The 21,190-nt window shown below is 55.0% G+C and overlaps 1 protein-coding gene across 3 annotated transcripts in view; it reads left to right on the top strand.

The window, feature by feature from the left end:
* PSTPIP1 (proline-serine-threonine phosphatase interacting protein 1) overlaps window positions 1-14,845 on the top strand; it is a 54,709-nt gene extending 39,864 nt beyond the window's left edge. For 2 of the 3 annotated variants that reach the window (XM_033108492.1, XM_033108491.1), the window contains exons 4-15: window positions 988-1,022; window positions 1,248-1,354; window positions 3,503-3,565; window positions 4,192-4,290; window positions 5,234-5,279; window positions 6,357-6,436; window positions 7,014-7,112; window positions 8,194-8,290; window positions 8,804-8,894; window positions 13,162-13,217; window positions 13,397-13,530; window positions 14,549-14,845. In XM_033108492.1, coding sequence (XP_032964383.1) covers window positions 988-1,022; window positions 1,248-1,354; window positions 3,503-3,565; window positions 4,192-4,290; window positions 5,234-5,279; window positions 6,357-6,436; window positions 7,014-7,112; window positions 8,194-8,290; window positions 8,804-8,894; window positions 13,162-13,217; window positions 13,397-13,530; window positions 14,549-14,680 — 1,039 coding nt within the window. In that variant the 3' untranslated portion in view covers window positions 14,681-14,845. The remainder of the gene's footprint in view (window positions 1-987; window positions 1,023-1,247; window positions 1,355-3,502; window positions 3,566-4,191; window positions 4,291-5,233; window positions 5,280-6,356; window positions 6,437-7,013; window positions 7,113-8,193; window positions 8,291-8,803; window positions 8,895-13,161; window positions 13,218-13,396; window positions 13,531-14,548) is intronic. The other variant, XM_033108493.1, reaches the window with a different exon arrangement.
* Window positions 14,846-21,190: the final 6,345 nt, after the last annotated feature.

Raw genomic sequence — 21,190 nt, 5'->3', positions numbered from 1 at the left:
GGAGAGGCCCTCGGCCCCGTCGGTCCTGTTTCTGACCCAAGGAGCACCCTGTCTCATGGGCCCCATGACCATTTCAGCAGGACTTGGTCTTGGCTGGGCTCTGACACGTGTGCTCAGGCCACCGGTGTCCATGGCTCTGGGGAAAAGCCCCCTCAGCAGGGCTGCCAGGTAAAATACAGCATGCTCAGTTAAATCTGAATTTCCGATGAATGACAATAGTTTTTGAATGTAAGCCTGTTTCAAATGTTACATGGGGTACCCTTACGTCTAAAATTCCAATCTAACTGTGTGCCCTGTGTTGTTATTTCCTCCAACTGGCACCCCTGCACCCCTACCATGGGGCGTCACCCCCCACCTCCCATGCCACGTGCCAGCCTCTTCCCTCCCTGCTGCCCCCGGTGCCCACCACGGAGTGGCCTCCCGCCTCCTCCGCCGAGCTTTCTCAGCACACCCTAAAGTGGCCTCCTCATCTTCCCTCCTGGGCCCCTCTCAGAGGTGTGTCCACTGTCCACCCAGCCACCCGAGCCAGGGGCCAGGGACAGCCTCTCGCTGTCCTCACCTGCGTATCCTATCCTGTTCTTCCTGTCCTACGCTCCCACATTTCTCCCCTCCTACACCCCGCCCTGCTTGCCCCCTCCCATCCAGCATCCTCCAAAATATCCTCCAGGCCACCGGCGGCCTTATTCCAGGTCTGAGCTCTGCCCTCTCCTGCCTCAGCCAGGGGAGGGGCTCAGAGGATGGAGGGAGGGGACCCTGAAGACATGCTGAAGCCAGGAGCATTCTGCCACCAGAGGAGGTGTGACTGCTTTACAATTTTCAAAGAGAGAGCTTTGCCTTCTAGGGATGCCGCCTCCCTTGGGTCTAGGCCAGTCTATGTGAGGGAGTGACCTAGGGCCCTCCCGCCAAAATAAAAGCCCCATGGGGCCGGCTGGGACTAGAGGACTGCTGTGCCCTCCTTCTGCTGACCCTGGCCTCTCTGTTTTGCAGTTCCCTGAGGGCCTCTTTTGACTCCCTGAAGAAGCGTAAGTCGTGACTGTCCCCCACCCCAGGCTGCAGGGTGATGGGACCTTCTGGGAACATACACAGAGGTGGATGAATTCTCGCCAAGAGGGGAGCTGAAGCTTCACAAAGGCCTGCGAGACTGGCGGCGGGTTGGGGGTGACAGAGGCCAGTCTAGGTGGGGTGAGTGGGTGGCTGAGGCCCATCAGGTCTGATGTGGGGGGCCGATACCCATACTGTGCCCCCAGAAATGGAGGATGTGGGCAGCTCACACATCCAGCTGGCCCTGGCCCTGCGTGACGAGCTGCGCAGCCTGGAGGACTTCCGAGAGAGGCAGAAGGAGCAGAGGAAGAAGGTGAGTCGGTGCCAGGTGCTCCCCCATCACCAGGACCCCAAGTGGGAGGTGGCCATTGATGCTGTGGATGTGGTGGGAGCTGCACCCTGCTGAGGGAGCTGGTGGAGAGTGGGGTCAGCACCCCAGGCTTGGGGGCGAGGCTGATTTGAAGGAGAAGAGGAAGAGCCCAGCTTGCAGGCCTGGCAGCCCCCCAGCGGTCCCTCCCCCAAGCTGTTTCATACCAGGAATAGGCGAAGATATGTGTCTTGCTGACTATCCTGCCACAGCAGACTGTAGAGGATACAGCCTGAGGTATCCAAAGGGAACAGCCTCAGTTGGGGAGTCAGTGGAAGCTGGTCCTGAGCCCATGGATCTGGGCTGTTGGGGAGAAAGGCCGACCTGGAGCCATTCACTGTGGCCATTCTGTAGGGCTGCCCGAGGCTGAGGGGCAGACAGCGCCTGCAGGGAGTGTCTCCCATCCGACGGTACTTCTCACCTGTGTGTAAGGCATGGCTGTCCCTGCATGGAGGGACTCCATGTGGAGGAAGTGAGATTACCAGTATGGGAGGGATGCAAGCAGAGGATGGAGGCTACGTGTCAGGGAAGCTGCAGGGGTGGGGTGGGAGGTGGACTTGGGGACCTCTTTACAGAGGCCCCCTCCCTGGCCTGAGACTCTTAATTGGCTGAGCGTGTGTCCTGCTGGGAGAACAGATGGGTACATGCTCAGGCTCTCAGAGTCTTAGTGATGAGGGGAGTGCCCCAGACAGGGAGGGGGAGGCCAGTACACACAAACAGTTCTTGCTTGGAGAGGAAGGATTATTGTAAACAATACAAAGAATTGAAAATGGAGCTGTGAAGGGGAAGAAGGTGCCAGCTCATGGCTGGGGCCAGGCTGGGCCTGGGTGTTCTGGCCAAGCCGCTTCTCCTCTCTGGGCCTTAGTTTCCCTCTTGCAGGATGGGACACATGTCCACTTCCCAAGCTTTGGGGACCCAGGCCAGAACCAGGCTCCCTCAGTCTTCACAAACAGGGCACTGGCTCCGATCAATGGCTCTGAGCACAGAAATTCAGCAGCGCTGCACTCCCTGTATGCCCATGTGGCCAGCCGGGGTCTCCGGCTTTTGGGACTCTAAATTTAGGTTCTTGAGCAGACAGCTGGTTCCCAAAGCCAGCCCCAGAGGCCTGCCCAAACTGAAGATGCTGGAGCAAGGACCTCTCTGAGCAGGGCCTTGAATGCAGAGCACCTGCTGTGCCAGGGCGGCTCGGGGCTGTGATGTCTGCAAAAGCTGTGTGGGCAGAGCAGCACCAGATTGGCCAGGCCCCCGCAAGCAGAGCTGTGTCGTCATGTGCAGGGAAGCCTGCCTCGGCGTGCGTGTGCGGATGTGCATGTGTGTAGAACATGGGTGCACCTGTGTGCATGCCTGTGAGCATGTGCACGTGTCTCAGGGACCTTGTGTGTGGCCAGGTGGCCTGCCTGAGGCCTCCCCACTGGCAAGCGCCCCACTGTGACCCCAGGCACAAACTGGCTGCAGCCCCAACACGAAGGGCATTTCATTTCCGATTCTTCTCACAGCTTCCACCCACTCCCTGTCCAGGCTGAGTTTCATTCTCTCTGTCTGAACAAGGAGCCTGGGAGGTGAGGTGGGAGTCCAGGGGCGTGTGTGCCTGCATGTGGCCATGACTAAATTTAGTGTATGTGTGTTCACCTGTGTGAATAGGCCCGTGGCTGTGCACAGGGGGCAGGGGAGTGTGTTTGTGCACACTTGTGCTAGTCTGTGGGCATTCTGAAGGCCTGAGTGTGCAAGGGGGAGCAGTGGGAGTATGGGGACTGTCTGTGTGCACTTCTGAGGTGTCATGTGGAACTGTGTGTGCCAGAGTGTGTGCCAGCTATGAGCAGGCACAGCGGCGGTGAGGGAAGGCCTGTGTGCGGCTGGAGGCCGAGTCCTGGCCGGGAGGACCCGATGGGCATACCCGTGCCCTGGGCCCTCCAGCTTTCTGTTCCGAGTGGTAACTGTGAAAGAGCAGGTGTGGGAGAGGGAGGGCATCTTGTCACTGACCCCTTCAGGGCCAGAAGAGGACACTGTGCTCATCCCAGGGAAACCCCATCCTCTTGACCTGGGGGAGCACCCAGAGGCCACAGCCCCCGACTAAGAGCCTCGTGTCCCCTGCAGTATGAAGCTGTCATGGACCGTGTCCAGAAGAGCAAGCTGTCACTCTACAAGAAGGCCATGGAGGTTGGTGCAAGGCTGCTGGACAGTCTGGGGTGGCAGGGCCCAGGGTGTGTCCCCCAGGAGACCTGGGGTGGGCACCGGGCACAGGGCTTGCCTCAGACCCTCACCCAGGAACATGCGCAGTGACCTGCCAGGTGCTCAGGAGTGCAGTAGGTGCCAAGGCCCCACAAGACCAGGCCAGGCCCTGCCTCGGGGGCTCCTGACTGATAGGCAGGTGGTCAGTCCCAGGCAGTGGCCCACAAGGTCATCCATGCCGTCAGCTGGGGACTCCAAGGGTGGAGGAAGAAGGGCTCCCTGAGCTGTGTCCCCTGGGACACTGGGTGAGAAGGAGAAAAGGTCCCACAAGAAGGAACAGCGAGTGCAGGAGCTAGTATCATGACGACACACAGCATATTCAGAGACTTGCTGGTGGTTTGATGTGACCACACCTCTGAAGAGGCTGGGCTACAGTCCCCAGGGGGAAGGGGCCTGGGAACAGGACTGCCTTCCCCCTCTCCATTCCCGACCTCCGGGTCCCTGTCCCTGGTGAGGAGGTGCCCCCTCCCCCCACAGCCCCAACAGGGCGAAGGGAGACTGGGCTCAGGGAGCCTCACTCTGGGCCCCCAAATCACGCCTTTCCACACCCGCAGTCCAAGAAGGCGTATGAGCAGAAGTGTCGGGACGCAGACGACGCTGAGCAGGCCTTCGAGCGCATCAGCGCCAATGGCCAACAGAAGCAGGTGGAGAAGGTACGTGGGGCCGCTGAGGCCACCGGCTGCCATACAGGGCTGGGGCAGGGGGGGCGGGCAGGCAAGGGGTGCTGCAGGCAAAGTCCGCATCTGGGACACGCTAGCTGCTCACCCATCTCTGAACCTCCATCTCCCCATCTGTGGAATGGGTTTCCTAGAACCTCTGGGCCTGGACACACAGGGTCAGCTTCATACCCTTTGCCGTCTAGAGGCTGCACCCAAGGACCCATTCCCCAGAGCAGGGCCACTGCAGCCCAGGCCCAGAGCTTACAGGGCAATGAGAGCAGATACTAACCCTCACACAACCTTTGGAGAGGGGCCCAGTGAGCCCATGTCACAGAGAGGAAACTGAGGCCCAGTGATGGTGAGTGACTTGTCCAAGGTCTCAGAGCCAGGAAGCAACAGAGAAAGGATCCAAACCCAGGTCGTGCAGAGCTCAAACTCTTGACTGCTCTGGACTCTGGGCCACATAGGGGTGTCAGAGCCACAGGCTCCAAGAACATAGTTTGCCCATTGCACACACAGGAAATCTGAGGGCAGTGAGGGCAGATAGAGGGCAGCGGCCTGAGGGTGAATTGGAGACAGCAAGTTGGGGGCCAGAGCCCAAGTCCCAGCCAGTGGGTTCAGCACTGGCCACATGGAGCCTCAGGGCCTGTGGGCTCCATCTTTCCCTCTCGGTCCTGACATCTAGTTTTCATGTGTGTCTGCAGCTTTCTGTTTTTATTCCTTTTTTGTTGGGACCTTTTTCATTGTAGTCCTTTGTGGAGTGAGGCTGCAGTAAATGATGGAACTTGCTCACAGGTGGCTCCAAGCGTCTCCCTGCGTGGTTGGGGAGGGGTGTGACAGAGGCACTTCAGAGTCAGCCCGGGAGGCTGGGAGCCTCACATTGGGCCGGGTGGTCTGTGGGGCAGGGGCTCAGCACTGCTTTCCCCCCACATCTCAGAGCCAGAACAAAGCCAAGCAGTGCAAGGACTCGGCCACGGACGCAGGTACGTGGCCCTCCTGCCTCCTCAGACCTGGGTGGTGGCGGGGCAGGCCTTCCCCCACCACACACTTTCTTATCTGGGGACATACACACTCACACCTAACGGCACAGAATCACAAGCTTATCACTCTCACTTCCATACTCATGTAAGTAAAATAAAAACACTTATGTTCTTTCATTTGCCAAGACCATTCTTGGTGCTTTGCATGTTTTAACTAATCTGCACAAAAATCCTATGAGGTGGCTACGATTATTATCCCCCTTTTTAACAGATGAGGAAACGGAGGCACAGAGAGGTTAAGTAACTTGCCCAAGGTCACACAGCCAGTAAGAGGTAGTGACTGCATTCCAACTTAGGTCATCTGGCTCTACAGCCCAGTACTTTCACAGCCACCATCATGGCACAGAGATCCACTCGTCTCTCTCTCTCTCTCTCTCTTTCTCTCTCTCTCTCTCTCTCTCACACACACACACACACACACACACACACACATACGCGCGCGCGCGCACACACACAGACACAGAGCCTTCTCTGGGTCTGTCTCCTCTGTCCTTCACCTGATGCTGGAACACCCAACACCTCTTGTCTCTGTCAGCATACCTCCTAGGACAGAAAGATCACCCTGCTTCCTTCTCCTGGGAAGGCACTCCCTTCTGCTCTGCCTCTCCCAGGACCCAGCTGCTCCCATGGCTGGAGAACAGGTGAACCCCTAGAGTTCTGGGGACAGAGGTCATGGCCACACATTCTGGATTCCCAGCCCAACAGCTACCATACTCCCCTCCACCTCTCCAAGCCTCAGTTTCCCCTCTGGAAAATGAGAGGGTGGGAACTGGGGATGGCAAGGGGCCTGGACTCTTGGGTTCTGTGGGCTCTGCTCCAGCCTTGGGCAGCTCAGAGCACAGCAGGGAGCTAAGGGTCACCCCAAAATTAGCAGTACCTGAGTGGGTGGTCCTGACAAGTATCCAGAAGCGGTACCAGCAGCCAGGGCAGGGCCCTCTGTGCAGGGGCACTGTAGGAGCGAAGGAGTGGGTGATGGGGGCAGGTGCTGCTGGCCTTCCTGAGGGCCAGCTGTGCTTCCAGAGCGGGTATACAGGCAGCACATCGAGCAGCTGGAGAAGGTGCGGGCTGAGTGGGAGCAGGAGCATCGGACCACCTGTGAGGTGAGTGACCCTGGGCCTCAGTTTCCCCAGCTGCAAAATGTGAAAGATGCCCATCCTAGCTCCTTTTGCTTCATGGGGGAACATGAAACAGTGGGGTGGGGGTAAGACCCCATTCCTTTATTCATTACTCATGCACTCGTCCCCTAGGCCCTGTGCCGGGTCCCTGCCCCCAGGAAGCTCACAGGCGGGCTGTGTGCCCTGGATCCCTTTGTTTCAGGCAGACACCTTCACCCGTTTAAGCTGAAGCCAAAACTGAGGCTCAGACAAGACCCCTGGCTTCCCTGGGCCTTGCTGATGAGCAGGACTCCAGGTCCCACGCTCCTCTCACGACACCCTCCCGGGGCCTTTGCAGCGTGTGGTGGGGCCTGGAGGGAGGGTGGGGGCAGGAACCCTCCCAGAAGCCTCAGGTGTTGGCGCAGAGGTGGGGGTGGGGACCCCCAGGAAGGGTCCTTGTAGACTTGGCTTTCAGCAGAGGGGGTCTGACTCGTCAGCGGCAGTTCAGCTGTGAGTGGAGCCCAGCCTGGCCTGGCCCTGCAGCTGCTTCCTCACTTCTCAACCTCCCCACACACACACCCAGGCCTTCCAGCTGCAAGAATTCGACCGGCTGACCATCCTCCGCAACGCCCTGTGGGTGCACTGCAACCAGCTCTCCATGCAGTGTGTCAAGGATGACGAGGTTGGGACCCAGGGTGGGGGTGGGTAGGGGCTGAGCTGGGGGGTGGGGCCATGAAGCGAGGGCAGCCTCAGGCCAATAGCATGTCCAAGTCCATCTGAGTCTGTCAACACACACGGCAGGCCTCAGCCTCTGCCTCCAGGTTCCCAAGGACATGCAGGCTCAATGCCACGCAGGGCCATGGTCTCTCTGCCTGGAAGCCTGCTTTTGTGGCCACCCTGACATCTGCCTGTTTTGCTCACCCCTATTCCAGGGTCTGGGTTCTGTTCTCAGAGTATGTATGTGTTCCCTCTCCCGGGGTTCGGAAGGTAGAGGACACAGCCCCTCTGAGGTCAGCAGAGGGGCTGGAGGAGCCAGGGCTGCTCTGTTCCAAGCTGGATATTTGCCAAGAGCTGAGGTCCAGTCCCTCCTCTGGCCCCCAGACATCTCTGGGGTATCCTGGTTTCCTCACTGAGCTCTGCGTGCTGGGTGGTCGGGGTGGGTCCAACCCAGCAGAGAGGAGCCACCACCTCCCCGCCAGGTCTCTGACCTCTGTTAACACAATCGCAGAGCCATTAGAGCTCTCTCAGGCAGCCCTTACTCCCTGATGTGTGCTGTGTTTCCTCCCCATCCCCCCGCCAAACAACTTGAGCCCACCTGGTGGCCTCCTTGTGGCAGAAGAAGGAAGGTGGGCTGTGGATCCTTTCATACTGGAACCAGAGCCTGGCTGCACTGAATTCTTGCTCTGTGACATTGGGCAAGTCACTTTCCTTCTCTGAGTTTCCTTGTCTATAAAATGGGGGAAACAGTGTCTACCACAGAGGACAGGAGTAAGTTAAGTCCCTTGCATAGGACCTTGTGCACAGGTGTTTGGAACCAGGAGATACTGTCAGCCAGAGCTCTGATGCCTCAGCTAGGCCTGGGGAAGTCACACCTCAAGATCCCCAAATCCAGGCACCGAGCTGTGCACACAAGGCCTGTGAGGAAGCTAGTGGGGTGTGAAGCCCTGGCCAGAGTGCAGACCCATAGAGGGGCAGGGCTTCGTCAGAAGGTGCGTGTTGAGATGAGGACTGGCTCCTCAGCCTCTGCTCTTTCCTGCCCCCAGTTCTATGAGGAGGTGCGGGTGACACTGGAAGGCTGCAGCATTGAGGCCGACATTGAGAGCTTCATCCAGGCCAAGAGCACAGGCACTGAGCCCCCAGGTGAGGCCTGGCCCACAGGTAGCGTGGCCTCTGGGTCCAGGCCTGTCCGTCCCTAGGAGGCCTGGCCTTGGTTCTCTGGTCCTCAACTGCCAGCACAGGGCTGGGGTGGCTCACAGATCCCTTCTGGGTGGAGATGTGACCAGACCTTAGGAAAGAGTCAAGGACAGTGTGGTCCCGTGGCTGGGTTCCTGGCCTGTTGCCTCCTCTGAGGCAGAAGATCAGCAGAGCTTAACAACACTGTAACACTAAGAAGGGGGAATAAAGGTGGGACCCCCACCCCAGCCTGTTTGGTCCCACTAAATTATGAGTCCAGAATATTCGGTCTCAGTGGTACCCACAGTGGGGTCTCTCATGGGAGTAAGAGAGGCCCCCCCCCAAGCAGCAGGGTGGGCCAGGGCCAGAATGAGAAAGTGGGGCCCCCGTCTGAGTCTCTGGATGGGGACAGGTTGGGGCCGGTCCTGCCTGCCCTGCCCTCCTCCACCGAGGGCCTGCCTCACAGGCTGCTGCCCACAGCTCCGGTGCTCTATCAGAACTACTACGATCGAGAGGTCACCCTATCATCCAGCAGCCCTGGTGTACAACCATCCTGTGGCATGATAAAAAGGTGAGACACCTGCTGGGATGCAGAGGCAGGGTGGGGGGTGGGGCAGCAAGCAGGCCCAGCCTCTCCTGCAACTGGCTGTTCCCCATGTTATTTGTGAAGCACCTATTGTGTGCTTGGTGCTGTGTTCAGGTGCTGAGCACTCTTTGGGAACAAGACAGGCTCAACGTGGTCTCAAGATACCCTCAGCCCAAGGGGACCCCGTCAATAAACAAATAATCATACCCCACTTACTCACTAGTGAATGCTCAGAGTTCCTGGGAGGCCCCAGGCTGGCTTACTTGTCTCATGGGCCCTGTTACTAGCCCAGGTTTGTGCCCTGGACTGTCAGGCAGCAGAGGCAACACTCCCCACTAGAGCAGGATCAGGGTATAGGAGCAGGCCCTACAGCCAATATTCTTGGAGAATTATCCAGGCTTTTTAGGAGCCCTCCCCTGGCCTAGCTGTGCCTAGGTCCTAGTGCCATGCCTCAGTGTGTCACCTGCACAAGTCACCTTCTTTAGGTCCAGGGCACATGAGTGCTGGGGTCAGACTCAGACTCAAAGGACCCTCCTCTTTAGATGCCTCCTCTGCCCTAGCAGCCAGGTTCTAGAAGGGACCATATGCCCTGTCTGTGGGCATCTAGGAACATCTGTAGGCAGCATCTGGTGTCTGTGCCATACCCACACCCTGAGGCCCCCATGACCTCCTCTTGCCATCCAACCTTGTACAGAGAAGGCCCTGCCTTTGGGAGGTGGGCAATGCAGGGCGGGGGTGGGGAGAGCAGTCAATGGCGCCCCCAGCCCTCTGAGGACAGATAATTTCCAAGACCTCAGGAGTTCCTAGAACCTCCCTGCAGGACACCTCCAGGAAGCAGAGGCTTATGAGAACCACAGACACTCAGAACAAGGAGCACAGCACAAGCCTCTGAGAACCTGGAGGAAGTGATGACCCCAGGAGGAGGACCTGCACACTCTCACAGTGCCACCAAAATCTTGGGGACTCAGGCCTCCCTGCTCCTCCAGTGAGGACCTGGATCCCAGCACAGGTGGTCATTTAAACAACTGGATGAAAGAGCTCACCTGGGGCAGTGTCAAGAAAGGACAGACAGGGAACAAGGCAAGGATGCCCACTCTCACAGCTATTACTGAACATAGTACTGGAAGTTCTAGCCACAGCACTCAGACAAGAAAAAGAAATAAAAGCCATCCAAATCGGAAAGGAAGAAGTAAAACTGTCATTATTTGCAGATGACATGATACTATATTAGAGAGAACCCTAAAGGTTCCACACACACACACAAAAACTATTAGAACTAATAAATTCAATAAAGTAGCAGGATACAAAATTAATATTCAGAAATTGGTTGAATTTTTGTACACCAGTAATGAACTATTGAAAGAGAAATTAAGAAAATAATACCATACATAATTGTATGAACGAGGAGGTAAAAGACCTGTATTCAGAAAACAATAAGACAATGAAGAAACAAATTAAAGAAGACACAAATAAGTGAAACAGTATACCATCCTCATGGATAAGAAGAATTACTATTATTAAAATATCCGTACTACCCAAAGCAATCTACAGATTCAGTGCCATCCCTATCAAAATACCAATGGCATTTTTCACAGAACTAGAACAAATAATCTTAAAATTTATATGGAACCACAAAAAGATCCCAAATAGTGAAAGCAATTTTGAGAAAGAAGAACAAAGTTGGAGGTATCATGCTCCTTGATTTCAAACTATATTACAAGGCCATAGTAATCAAAACAGCATGGTACTGGCATAAAAACAGACACATAGATCAATGGAACAGAATAGAGAGCCCAGAAATAAATCCATACCTATATGGTCAATTAACCTATGACAAAGCAGATAAGAATATACAATGAGGTAAAGACAATCTCTTCAATAGATGGTGGTGGGAATAATGGACAGATAAATGCAAAAAAAAAAATAAAAAATAAAGTAGACCACTTTCTTACACCATTTACAAGAATAAACTCAAAATGGATTAAATACTTCAATATTAGACCTGAAACCAGGATTAAGTCATAGAAATGGTGGCGTGAGGTGAGCCTCTTGAAATCTCCCCTGGAATTTACAACAAATTGAACAGCTATAATTCCACAAAGAACTCCCTGCACAGCAGACAGGCAAGACTAAGAGACACGCAACCGAAATCATCGAAAGGTGGGCAAAGTGTGTGAGTGGGGAAGGAGGGAAGTGGAAAGTGAGAAGACGCAGGCTGTGTGGGCAGCAGGATGAGCTCCGAGCTCACTGCATTCCAGAACTACCACAGCTGAGGGAGAGGGAAGAACTTGAATTGCTAGGGCTCCGTTTATGGCCCATAGTCCCGCCTGAGGGGTCAGCATATAATTCAGCTGAACCCAACACTCACGGCAGAGACCTTGGAGCAGAGACTGAGGGAAGAAGGGAGAAAATGCCGATTTCAGCCCTCACTGCTGAGCAGAGAACGGAAGGCTTAGCACGGAGCTTAGCTGCCCCCTCGCACCCTACCAGAGCTCGCCCCACCTCCACCTTCCCAGTCCTACAAGTGGAACGGTAGCAGTGTATATTTGCAGTTCTGAGAACTGCATATTTGCAGTTCTGAGAACTGTGGCCTGCAGCCACGGACTTGCGGCTCAGCTAGTTCCGGTGAAGGGGAGAGAGCCTTGGGTGCAGGACTGGCTGTGGTGGTGGTCACCGCCATTGTTCAGAGCCACCTCTCAGAACCCACCCTGCCCCAACCTATCTGGGTGAATCCCTGCAGGGGTAAACAGAGCCCCTGAAACACAGAGGCCCTGAATCTGCTGCAGGAAGAGCTTCGGAATTTCAGAAGCTCTCCACATCCCCCCACAGAGGTGGTGCCATGAGACCCAGGCGACCCGCTTACAGAAGAGAAGCCCACCTTACAGGGAATCCCCCCATTGTGTGAGAAGCCGGAACAGTGCAGAGAAAATATAACACTACAGTGAGAGAGAGAAATAAAGGCTGCAGTCTGAGAGAAAATAAAGCGTTCTACCAACACCTACTGGGAAACAAAAGAAAGACCTTTTTGTATCAACCTGTTGCAGAACCCACTCCTGTAAAAGTCTAGGAAGAGAAATAATAAATCATTAATTGCCATGAATAACCAAGGTAACAAGGCAGCTCAGACAGAACGAAAAGTTTCCAGAAAATGAACTTAAAGACATTTGTGACTGAAATAACAGAGAATTCAAGATTGCAGTTCTTAAAAAACTCAACGAGATGCAAGAAAACAGACAGGCCATTTAATGAACTCAGAAACATAATCAAAGAACAAAATGGCACACAGGAGGCCTTTTGCTAACACAGGCAGAGCAGGCACACCACCTACACAGCTGCTCCCACACCTTGGGGAGGGGGCCAGGGTTCCAGCCAGCAGGGCAGTGCCTGGGAGGTGTGTGCCCTGCCTCACTACCCTGTTTCCCACAGGCCCTGCCCCTCACGGGGCACTCAGGGCCCTTCGGGGGCTCAGTCCTACTCCACTTCTGTCTCCCAAACACTTCAACCTGGTCCACTCCACTCCCCCAACGGCTCCACCCATCTTGCCCTCCTCTGTACCTTGCTCCCCCTCTCCTGTTCACTGGCAGTGCCTTGCACCCCAGTCTGCCTGTTAAAGCTGTCTTTCAAAGCTTGACCCCCCGGGGCAGCCTTTTTTCAGGCAGGTAAGTAGCATCAGCCCCCACTCATGGAGCCCTTAGCATTGTCGGCTTCACGTGCTGCCCCGTGTCTGCCTCTCATTTGTTCCGTTCTTTTCTTTGATTCAACGAACCTTCAAACCTTCGTGACTCCTGCTCAGTCCAGGCCTGAGCCAGGGAAGGACTGAATTAGGCCATCACTGCCCCCCGCAAGTCACATATACAGTGGGTACTCTGCTTTGCGTAGCCTGGGAGTGGCTGATTGGGGTCACAGGGAGGAAGGCTGGCTGGGCCCATGCAGGTGACCATCCCAGTGGGTATGAGTAGCCGGCCTTTGAGGGGCAGCTTAGTGCCCACCAGGAAAGGTTTTAGGAGCTGGAACAGGGACCTCGGGGGGAGGGGGCAGGGCTCTGGAGGGGGCAGGTGCTGAGAGGAGGGCTACAGTGTGGGGAACTAGGAGGGTGGTGCTGGGACGACCTTTGGGGAGCTCTCTTGCTTGAGGGGCACCCCATGAGTCACATCTATAATTGGAGCATAGGGGCGGCTATAGCCCTGGAGCTCTGAGGGGCCCCTGCCTCATCCCCTTCCTGAAGGACCGACCTGCTTTCCTCCATCCCCAGGTTCTCTGGGCTGCTGCATGGAAGTCCCAAGACTTCACTGCTGGCAGCTTCAGCAGGTAAGTGGGTGTAATGTGGGGGCCTTCCAAACTGTGACCCTGGGATGAAGGAGAGGACTTCTGCACACACAGACGGGCCCTCCCACAGCTGGGAGAGAGGCTAGGCCAAGACTGGGGACACTCCGCAAAGGGGAAGGCCTACAGGGGCCGAAGTCTTATGGGCCTCACTGTGCTCCCAGCCCCCACAGATACCCCGCTGCCCACCCCCAGCCGGAATGAGGGTGTCTATGCCGCAGTTGCAGTGCAGAAGGCGCCAGGATCCCCAACGCTGCCAGCCCAGGGCTACAGGGCACTCTACGACTACAGGGCCCAGGTGAGGCGTCCTCGGACGCACCTCGGACGCATGCAGAGTGCGCTTGGGGCGTGTGCCCTTAGAACAGCGCCCAGCACTCAGGGGGGTCTGTGCGTGTCTGCTGGTGAGGGGGGCCAGGACCTGTGTCTCCCTGAATCTGTTCACACACACGTGTGGTGTCCAGGCAGAGGTAGGCAATGTGTACACCCGTGTGGCGCGTGTGTGTGCGCGCGCGCACATGTGCAGGCAAGCTGACAGAGCTTGCTCCAGGGGTCAGGCTCTGCACCCTCAGGTTAGAGCCCTGTTCTCCACAGCCATGGGTGCCGAGAACAACCTACGGCCAAAATGGGTCCCTCAGCTGTGCTGGGTTTGGTTTTCTGAGGTCCATGGGGAAAGGGTGGGTCAAGGAGCCACAGGGCAGCTGTGCCAAGATCCTTGGGAGTCCAGTCTGCTCCCTGCTTTGAGGTGAGGGGTGCAGAGCAGACCCCATATCCAGCTGACTGAAGCCATGCACCCACTCAGGGCTGGGTGAGGCTGTGGCACTGACCCCCGAGCCCAGTGCCGGCAGGGCAGGCAGGCGAGGGGGAGGATGCTCTCTGTGCCTGTGACAGGGCCTCGCAGGGCTGGCAGAGCGCTGTGTGTGGTGGGCCCGGAGCGAGAACACCCCTTGGCTGGGGCACGGCGAGCACCTGGCCTGACTTGCGAGTTACTGTTGTGTCTGGAGCAGGGACTGGGGGGGGGGGGGGGGGGCAGCAGGGGTGTGGAGCAGAGCAGTCGCCCAGGTTTGTGGGAGGCCTGTGATGACGAATGGTGCAGGGAGAACAGGAGGCTGAGTCCCATGGGGCACCCACACCCTGTGTGTCTCTGCGGGCTGCCCTCTCCCAGAGGCCTGTCCTACAGTGCCAGGAGGCCGGGCATATCTCGGCTGACAGCCCACCTGGGAGAGCAGCTCGAATTTACGGCTTGGGGTGGGGGGATGTCCGGCCAGACCCTCCCAGCTGGCCCCTCCAGCCTGATGAACTTTCATTCTGTTGCCAAGAACTCTGACGAGCTGGACATCTCTGCGGGGGACATCCTGGAGGTCATCCTAGAAGGGGAGGATGGCTGGTGGACAGTGGAACAGAATGGGCAGCGTGGCTTTGTCCCTGGTTCCTACCTGGAGAAGCTCTGAGGAAGGGACAGCGGCCCCGACCTGAACTTGCCCTGCCCGTGGGGCCAGCAGTGCCTCCATCACTGCAGGCTGGGTCCCCAAGGCCACAACAGACCCGACCCCATAGGTGCTCCCTTCTCCCTGAGCAGTCTCTCCTACAGGGAATAAAGGAGTGCATTCTTTCTCCTTCGTCTGTGGGGGTTCCTTTCTCTCCTTCCCCTGCCCCTGTCCAAATGCTCAATTCAGAGGCAAAGGAGTGGGGAAAAGTCCAGCACAGTTGCCCACTCAGTGTGTGTCCCAAGGTTGGCTGGGGATGGAGAGCCTGGCCCCGGTCCCTGGGAACTCCCATTCACATGTGGGCAAATGGGAGAATGACCACAGGGTCAGAGGAGCTGGGGTGGGGACCAGGCTCCCTGGGGGCAGCGGCCCTGGGCGGGGCCTCAGATGGGCAGTAGCAGACAGGACACGAGGAAGAGCAGAGCACCAGGAGCAGGCAGCTGTGTGAGCACGAGGTGGGTCCACCCGGAACATCCTGGGGTCAAGCCAAACTCAGGCTGGGACAGGAAACAGGAGATGGGCCCACTGGAGGTGGGCAGGCTGGGCGTATGGAGGAACTGATTCTGTCTCCCAGACCCACGGGTGCCTGTGCTGCTCCCTCAAACGGGGTGACTCCTGCCCAGGCAGAGCTCAGAGCTTGTACAGGCTGACCCTGGGCACAGCTGGCCAACTCCTCTTCTGTCCTTGATGCTCTCAGGACCCAGGCCCCCAAAACATAACTTCTACTACGGGCCAAAGCCGGCCAAAGCCCTGCTCATCATCGTAGGCTCCACCCACGCCAGCTTTGGGAGTGCGTGTGGGGGCGACAGCGCGTGGGAGCTGTTAGCTCCTCAGCCCAGGCCTCCCCCACGCTCGCCTGTGGGAGCCCCAACACTGCCAGCACAACAGGCCAGCAGCCTGTAGGAGGTGGGGTGGGAGACATGGGTGCAGCTTGAGATATCGTTGAGGGTGTTACTGTGCCCTGTAGACTGTCTTTCTCTGTGACTGTTCCTTTGCTTCCTCATTCCTGAACCTTTGTGGCCCACCCCCTACAACAGCAGATAAGTAAACTCTCCCTCAGTCCCTTGCTTTATTTAAGGAGGTCCTGATGGGGTGGAGGGGACCACACAGCCCAGGAAGTTAATGACGGTGCAGGAATGCCTGGTGTACAGAGCAGTCATGAGGCTTCTGGAACAGATGACCTGAGGTACGACAAGAGACAGGGAAGCTGTTCCAAGAAAGGAAAGGTGCGTTTCTTTCCACTCCTGCCTGCCTCTAGTAGCCCCACATAGGGCAAGGAGAGGGTTCATGTGTGTGACAGAGGGTCACTACTGCAAGTCCCCAGGACTTAGAATTAGAAGAGATGCTAGGAGAACTAATCTGACCTCCTGCTGGATGCCCTCCATCACTCCTGGGGACTGGGCACTGGTCACCCCCTCAGCTTCAACATCTCTGGTGACGGGGGACTCATAACACTGAGGGAAGCCTATAGGGGACGTGGGGCTTCCCGCTGTTCCTGGCTCTGCCTGGCCGGCCATGCACCTGACAGCACATGGAGGACCATCGCACACGCCCAGGCAAATGTCAGATGGCACAGGGGCAGAAATGAAGCCTTGCCCAAGCTCTGCCCTGGGCAGAGGGCCGGAGGGACTGCTGCTGTGTTTCCAGATGTCCATCCTTGTGCCCTCGTCTTCGTCACCCGGGTGATTAAGCAAACATGACACCTGGTGTGAGGGAGGATGGGCTTTCTTCTTTCAGGAGGGAAGGTGCCTTCGAATCGTGGCCTCTCACCTGAGTCTCAGGTGTGTGGGCACTTCCCAAGTCTGCAGAGCATTCAGGGAGGGCTGGCAGAGGTCCGAGGCGACCCCACGGCAGGACCCTGGCAACCAAGCTCGGGAGCTGTGCAGCACCCAGTGGTCTGCTGCAGTCACCCACCACCGCTTCCACCAGAAGGCATGTGGGAGGCGGGCTGGCAAAAGGTTTTGGGCCTCTGGAAAAAACCAGACGGGCTTAAACCTACTGGAAATGTCATTTCCCCTTGTAAAGCACATCCTACAAGAGCACTGAGCAAACTCCCACATCTGTCCCTGACACATCTGAGGGTCATACACAGGGATGTTTGGAGAGAAGAAAAATGGAATGTAATGCCTGGTCTTACACTTTTCTGAAGGAGACGGAAGGCAGTGACTAAAGGCCTGCCATGAAAATGCCTGCCAGGGACAGCTAGGTACAAGGCTCGTCAGGAGGCCCAGAAGTAATTCAATCAAGGTATTTTGACTTCTGTGTGACAGGTACTGCACTGATAATGGAGGGACGCTAAGAAACAGGGGTGGCCTCAAAGAGCTCTGTGACCCCAGGAGGGGTACCAAGACGCTATAACCCCCGACACAAGACAGGCAGTGAACAGGGCAACAGTGGGACAGAAGACCAGGTGCAGGCTGTCCATCACGGGACGATGGTGGCTTGTCAGGGAAGTGGCAACTGGACTGGAGGGCAATTCTGGAAGAACGAGGGAAATGGAGTAATGGGACTTGGTACTTTACGGGATGTGAGACAGAAGGGGGAATAGAAATAGAGGTGAGGAGTGCTTTCTGAGCCAAGTCTTGAGGATTGGCTAGTACCCCCAAGTGGAGTAGGAGGTGGATGTGGGGGACAGCCGACACAAAGCCTGGCCGAGGGCCCAGAAGAGGCTGCGCAGCCGAGACTGACCATGGGGGTTGGCTCACGTATGTGCAGCCAAGAGGAAAAGTTAGGTGTCAGTACTTTATACCTTTCTTTGTCTTAATGTTTTTATTTTAATTTTTTACACATTTTTACTTTTCTTTAAATGTTTTATTTCTCAATAAGATCGTACAAACCTTTCACCTTTACTTCTTGAAAATACATTGTTATCTTGACTGAGCATTCTATTTGACTGCAAAGATATTTTTAGAAACCTTTGGCCCGGATATTTATCATCATCTCTGACAGGGGCTGCAGTGTCGATGGCCCCCGAGTATGATGGGTAATAGTGTTAGATAACACAGCGTACGCTCCCTTCAGGCACCAAAGAACAGAACTGAGAGGGACTCTTGGATAACAATTTACAGCAGGGAGGGGGAAAAAAAAATCAATCAATAAAAACCCACGAATGAACTAAGTCAGAGTGACTGCCTCTGCGGCTTCTCCACTCTCTGTGTACCTCAGCTGCTGGGAACTGGGAACCCTTCACGTGGACAGCCTTCCCCGCAGAGGACAGGGTAGCATATAAAGGGGGAGCTGGCCTGTGTAACTGGGTGTCTATAAATAACTGCAGGCCTCTTCCTGACAGAGATCTGCTCAAAGACAGGGTGGAGCAGAGGGAAAGCACAGCCTCTGAAGCCAGAATGTCAAGGTCTGAATCCACACTCACTGTGTGCTCTTAGTCAAGTCGGTTTCTCTGGACCTCAGTTTCGCCATCAGTAAAATGATGGCCTAAGGCCTTGTGCAAACTGAAACGAGACAGAGGCGGCGGTCGCACCTTGTGAATGTACTAAATGCCACTGAACTATTCACTTTAAACGGTGAGTTTTATGCTATATGAATTTCACTTCAATAAAAATTATTAAAATCAAAAACAATTTTAAATGCCTCATAATAGGGAGCGGGGCTCTAGAAGAGAGTAAACAGGATCTAATATGTGGTGATGGAAAGAGAACTGACTCTGGGTGGTGAACACACAATGGGATTTATGGATGATGTGATACAGGATTGTACACCTGAAACCTATGTAACTTTACTAACAATTATCACCCCAATAAACTTTAATTTTAAAAAAAAATGCCTGATATGTGTATGGAAGTGTTCACTGCAGCGAGGCTGGAATCAACCTGAATGTCCATGCACTGTACATTGGTTAGTCATGGTATTAATATATCATGCAGCTAACAAACAGGAAGCGCAAATCCTACAGCTGCACACAGAGACAGTACCATACTATGCTGTGAAAAGAAAAAATGAACCTTGTAGGACAGAATTCAAATACCAAAAAGCAAAACGACAAACCACCGCAAGTCTGTTTTTATATATGTAGAGAAAACACAGTTGACCCTCGAACAATGCATGTTCCAGGCGTCTTACCCCCACCCACCCACCCACCCACTGGTCAAAAATCCACAAATCACTTCTGACTCCCCCAAAACTTAACTACAGTCCCTCAGCATCTCTGGGGACGGGTTCCAGGACCCCCTCAGATCAATCCGCAGATGCTCACGCCCTTCTGGAAGATGGTGTAGAACAATGCATACAGCTGGCCCCCTACATCCAGACGACAATCGCGGATCAAAAATACTGCCTGCGGTTGGTGGAATCTGTGGATGTAAAACCCACACAGAAGGCCGACTGAAAAAAATCTGCATAGAAGTGGACTCACACAGTTCCAACCAGTGCTGTTCAAGCGTCAACGGCAGTCTGGAGGGATATGTACTACTTTGAAACTTGCTTACCTGTGGGTACTTTTTTTTTTTTTGGAGATAGCTGTAGTTCACATTTTTAAAAGCACTATTAACTTTTGTTTTAAAAACTTAGGAACAATTTTTCAAAGGCAGTAAGACAAGCTCCAATAGGATGAGACGCAAAGCTACCACGGGGGCAATAAGCACAGCTAGTCCCGGGGACTTGACCCAGGGCTGGGGCACGGCAGGAACAGGATGACCCTGGAACATCCTCCGTCAAAAATAACTGAAGTGTTAAACAAAATGGGTGGGTCACGGGAGGCAACGCACAGGGGATCCCACTGACCAAATCTGAAACTATCCGAGAACCAAAACAAAATCAAAACGGCAACAATGAGTTGTAACTACTGAAAACAATAATGAATATGATACATAAACCGCTAGGGGAGGAGGGAGGACACACTGGTACATGAGGAAAACCAGTGTTTTACAATCATCATCACAAAGACTGAGTCAGGCCAGAATGAGCAGTGTTTGCTAACCGTGCAGACAGTTTGGTGAGGAACGGGGTATTTATAGTTCTTACAGTATGTGTGTAGAGATTGCGTATGAGCTAGGGGTGGCGGGGGCCATAGTAACTGCCTCATGGAGGCGGAGGAAGAAACCGTGATCGGCTATGCCAGGTGTTACTGTGGCCTCCTAGCTCCAAACCCACCCTTCCTTGCCACACCAAAGCCGGGACTCTGCAAACTCCACCCCTCCTTTGCCTGCTGGCCAGCAAGGGTCTCTAGAGGGGACCATCTGCCTTCGCCTGGCGTGCGCCCCCGCGGCTTTCCCCACCACGGAGGCTGGCGGGCGGCACCTCTGGCGAGGGTCTGACAAGCTCTACAGCCCTTTTCTGAGTTTCTAGCTCCTTCCCAGCCCTCTCCCCTTGACCCTCCGGGTGGCAGCTGTTTTCTACTAAGCGGCTTTAGAGACTTGTTTGGTTTTTCACCCCCATTTAGTAGTAGCTAACCAATCTTCTACACAATTAACAACTGTTTAAACTTTTCCTCTTTCCACTTTCCCCCTCACCGGGCCCTGAATGATACAGCAGTTGATCCAAATCAACATGAGCATGAGGGCAGGTGACACTGTACCTCCTGATGTGACGCCCCCGAGGACACAAGACACAGGCAGCATCCCAGCCCCTGGAATGCAAATCCTAATCCAATCCACTTAGAGGGACCGCAGATAAACCCCACCTGAGCATCATTGAAAAGGGGACTGTTCTCCCCAAATGTCTATGTCCTAAGTGACAAAACCATGGAAATGCTCCAGCTTGCAGAACAGAGACATGACAACTGTAACACCTGACTAGACCCAGAACCGGAGAAGGAAAAAACTACAGAGGACATTAGGAGACCCACAGGAACACGGATGGCGGGTTAGTCCTAAGTGCACTGAACTTGGTAACTGTGCTGTGGCTGCCAGAGGCTGATTGGAGGAAACATGCAAGAAACATTCAGGACGTGAGGCACGTGCAGAGACAGAGAGCATGTAGGAGATCACACGTGACAGTCAAACGGGGCAACACGTTCTAGGTGAGTCTCAGGAAAAGGTACTTGGGCCTTCTATGTAAAATTCTTATTCTTGCAACTTTTCTGCGAATGAAATTATTTCTAAAGAAAATTAACTTTTTAAAAAGAACAGGAGACAGTGGTGCTGTTCAGCCTTCAGTGTGCTCTGGAGGCTTTGGAACCCACACCTCTGCGGTTCTCAAGAGGTTCGCCAGGTGGCTCTGACGTGCAGACAAGGACAGGAAACCTCAGCACAGCGCTCAGAGCTCCAGCACTAGATTCAGACACAGGCGGCTGTGTGCACCGGGGACAACTAGCCTGTCTGCTTCCAGCTCCAGGGGTATGGCAGAGACTCTGGAGACGTTAAGCAGGTAGAAGTTGGATTTGTATGGCCAACATGGACAGTCGTCCCTTCCAGAAGTTCCCAGGCAAAGGAAAAAGGTATTTCTAGGACCATGCCAGGAATTACACACAATTTAAGCTGGCAGGAACTAGAAGGTTTAACAGGCCCCAGGGGAACCATC

Source organism: Rhinolophus ferrumequinum, chromosome 6, assembly GCF_004115265.2.
Source record: "Rhinolophus ferrumequinum isolate MPI-CBG mRhiFer1 chromosome 6, mRhiFer1_v1.p, whole genome shotgun sequence".
Lineage (NCBI taxonomy): Eukaryota > Metazoa > Chordata > Mammalia > Chiroptera > Rhinolophidae > Rhinolophus > Rhinolophus ferrumequinum.
This window is presented reverse-complemented; position numbering and strand designations above follow the sequence as displayed.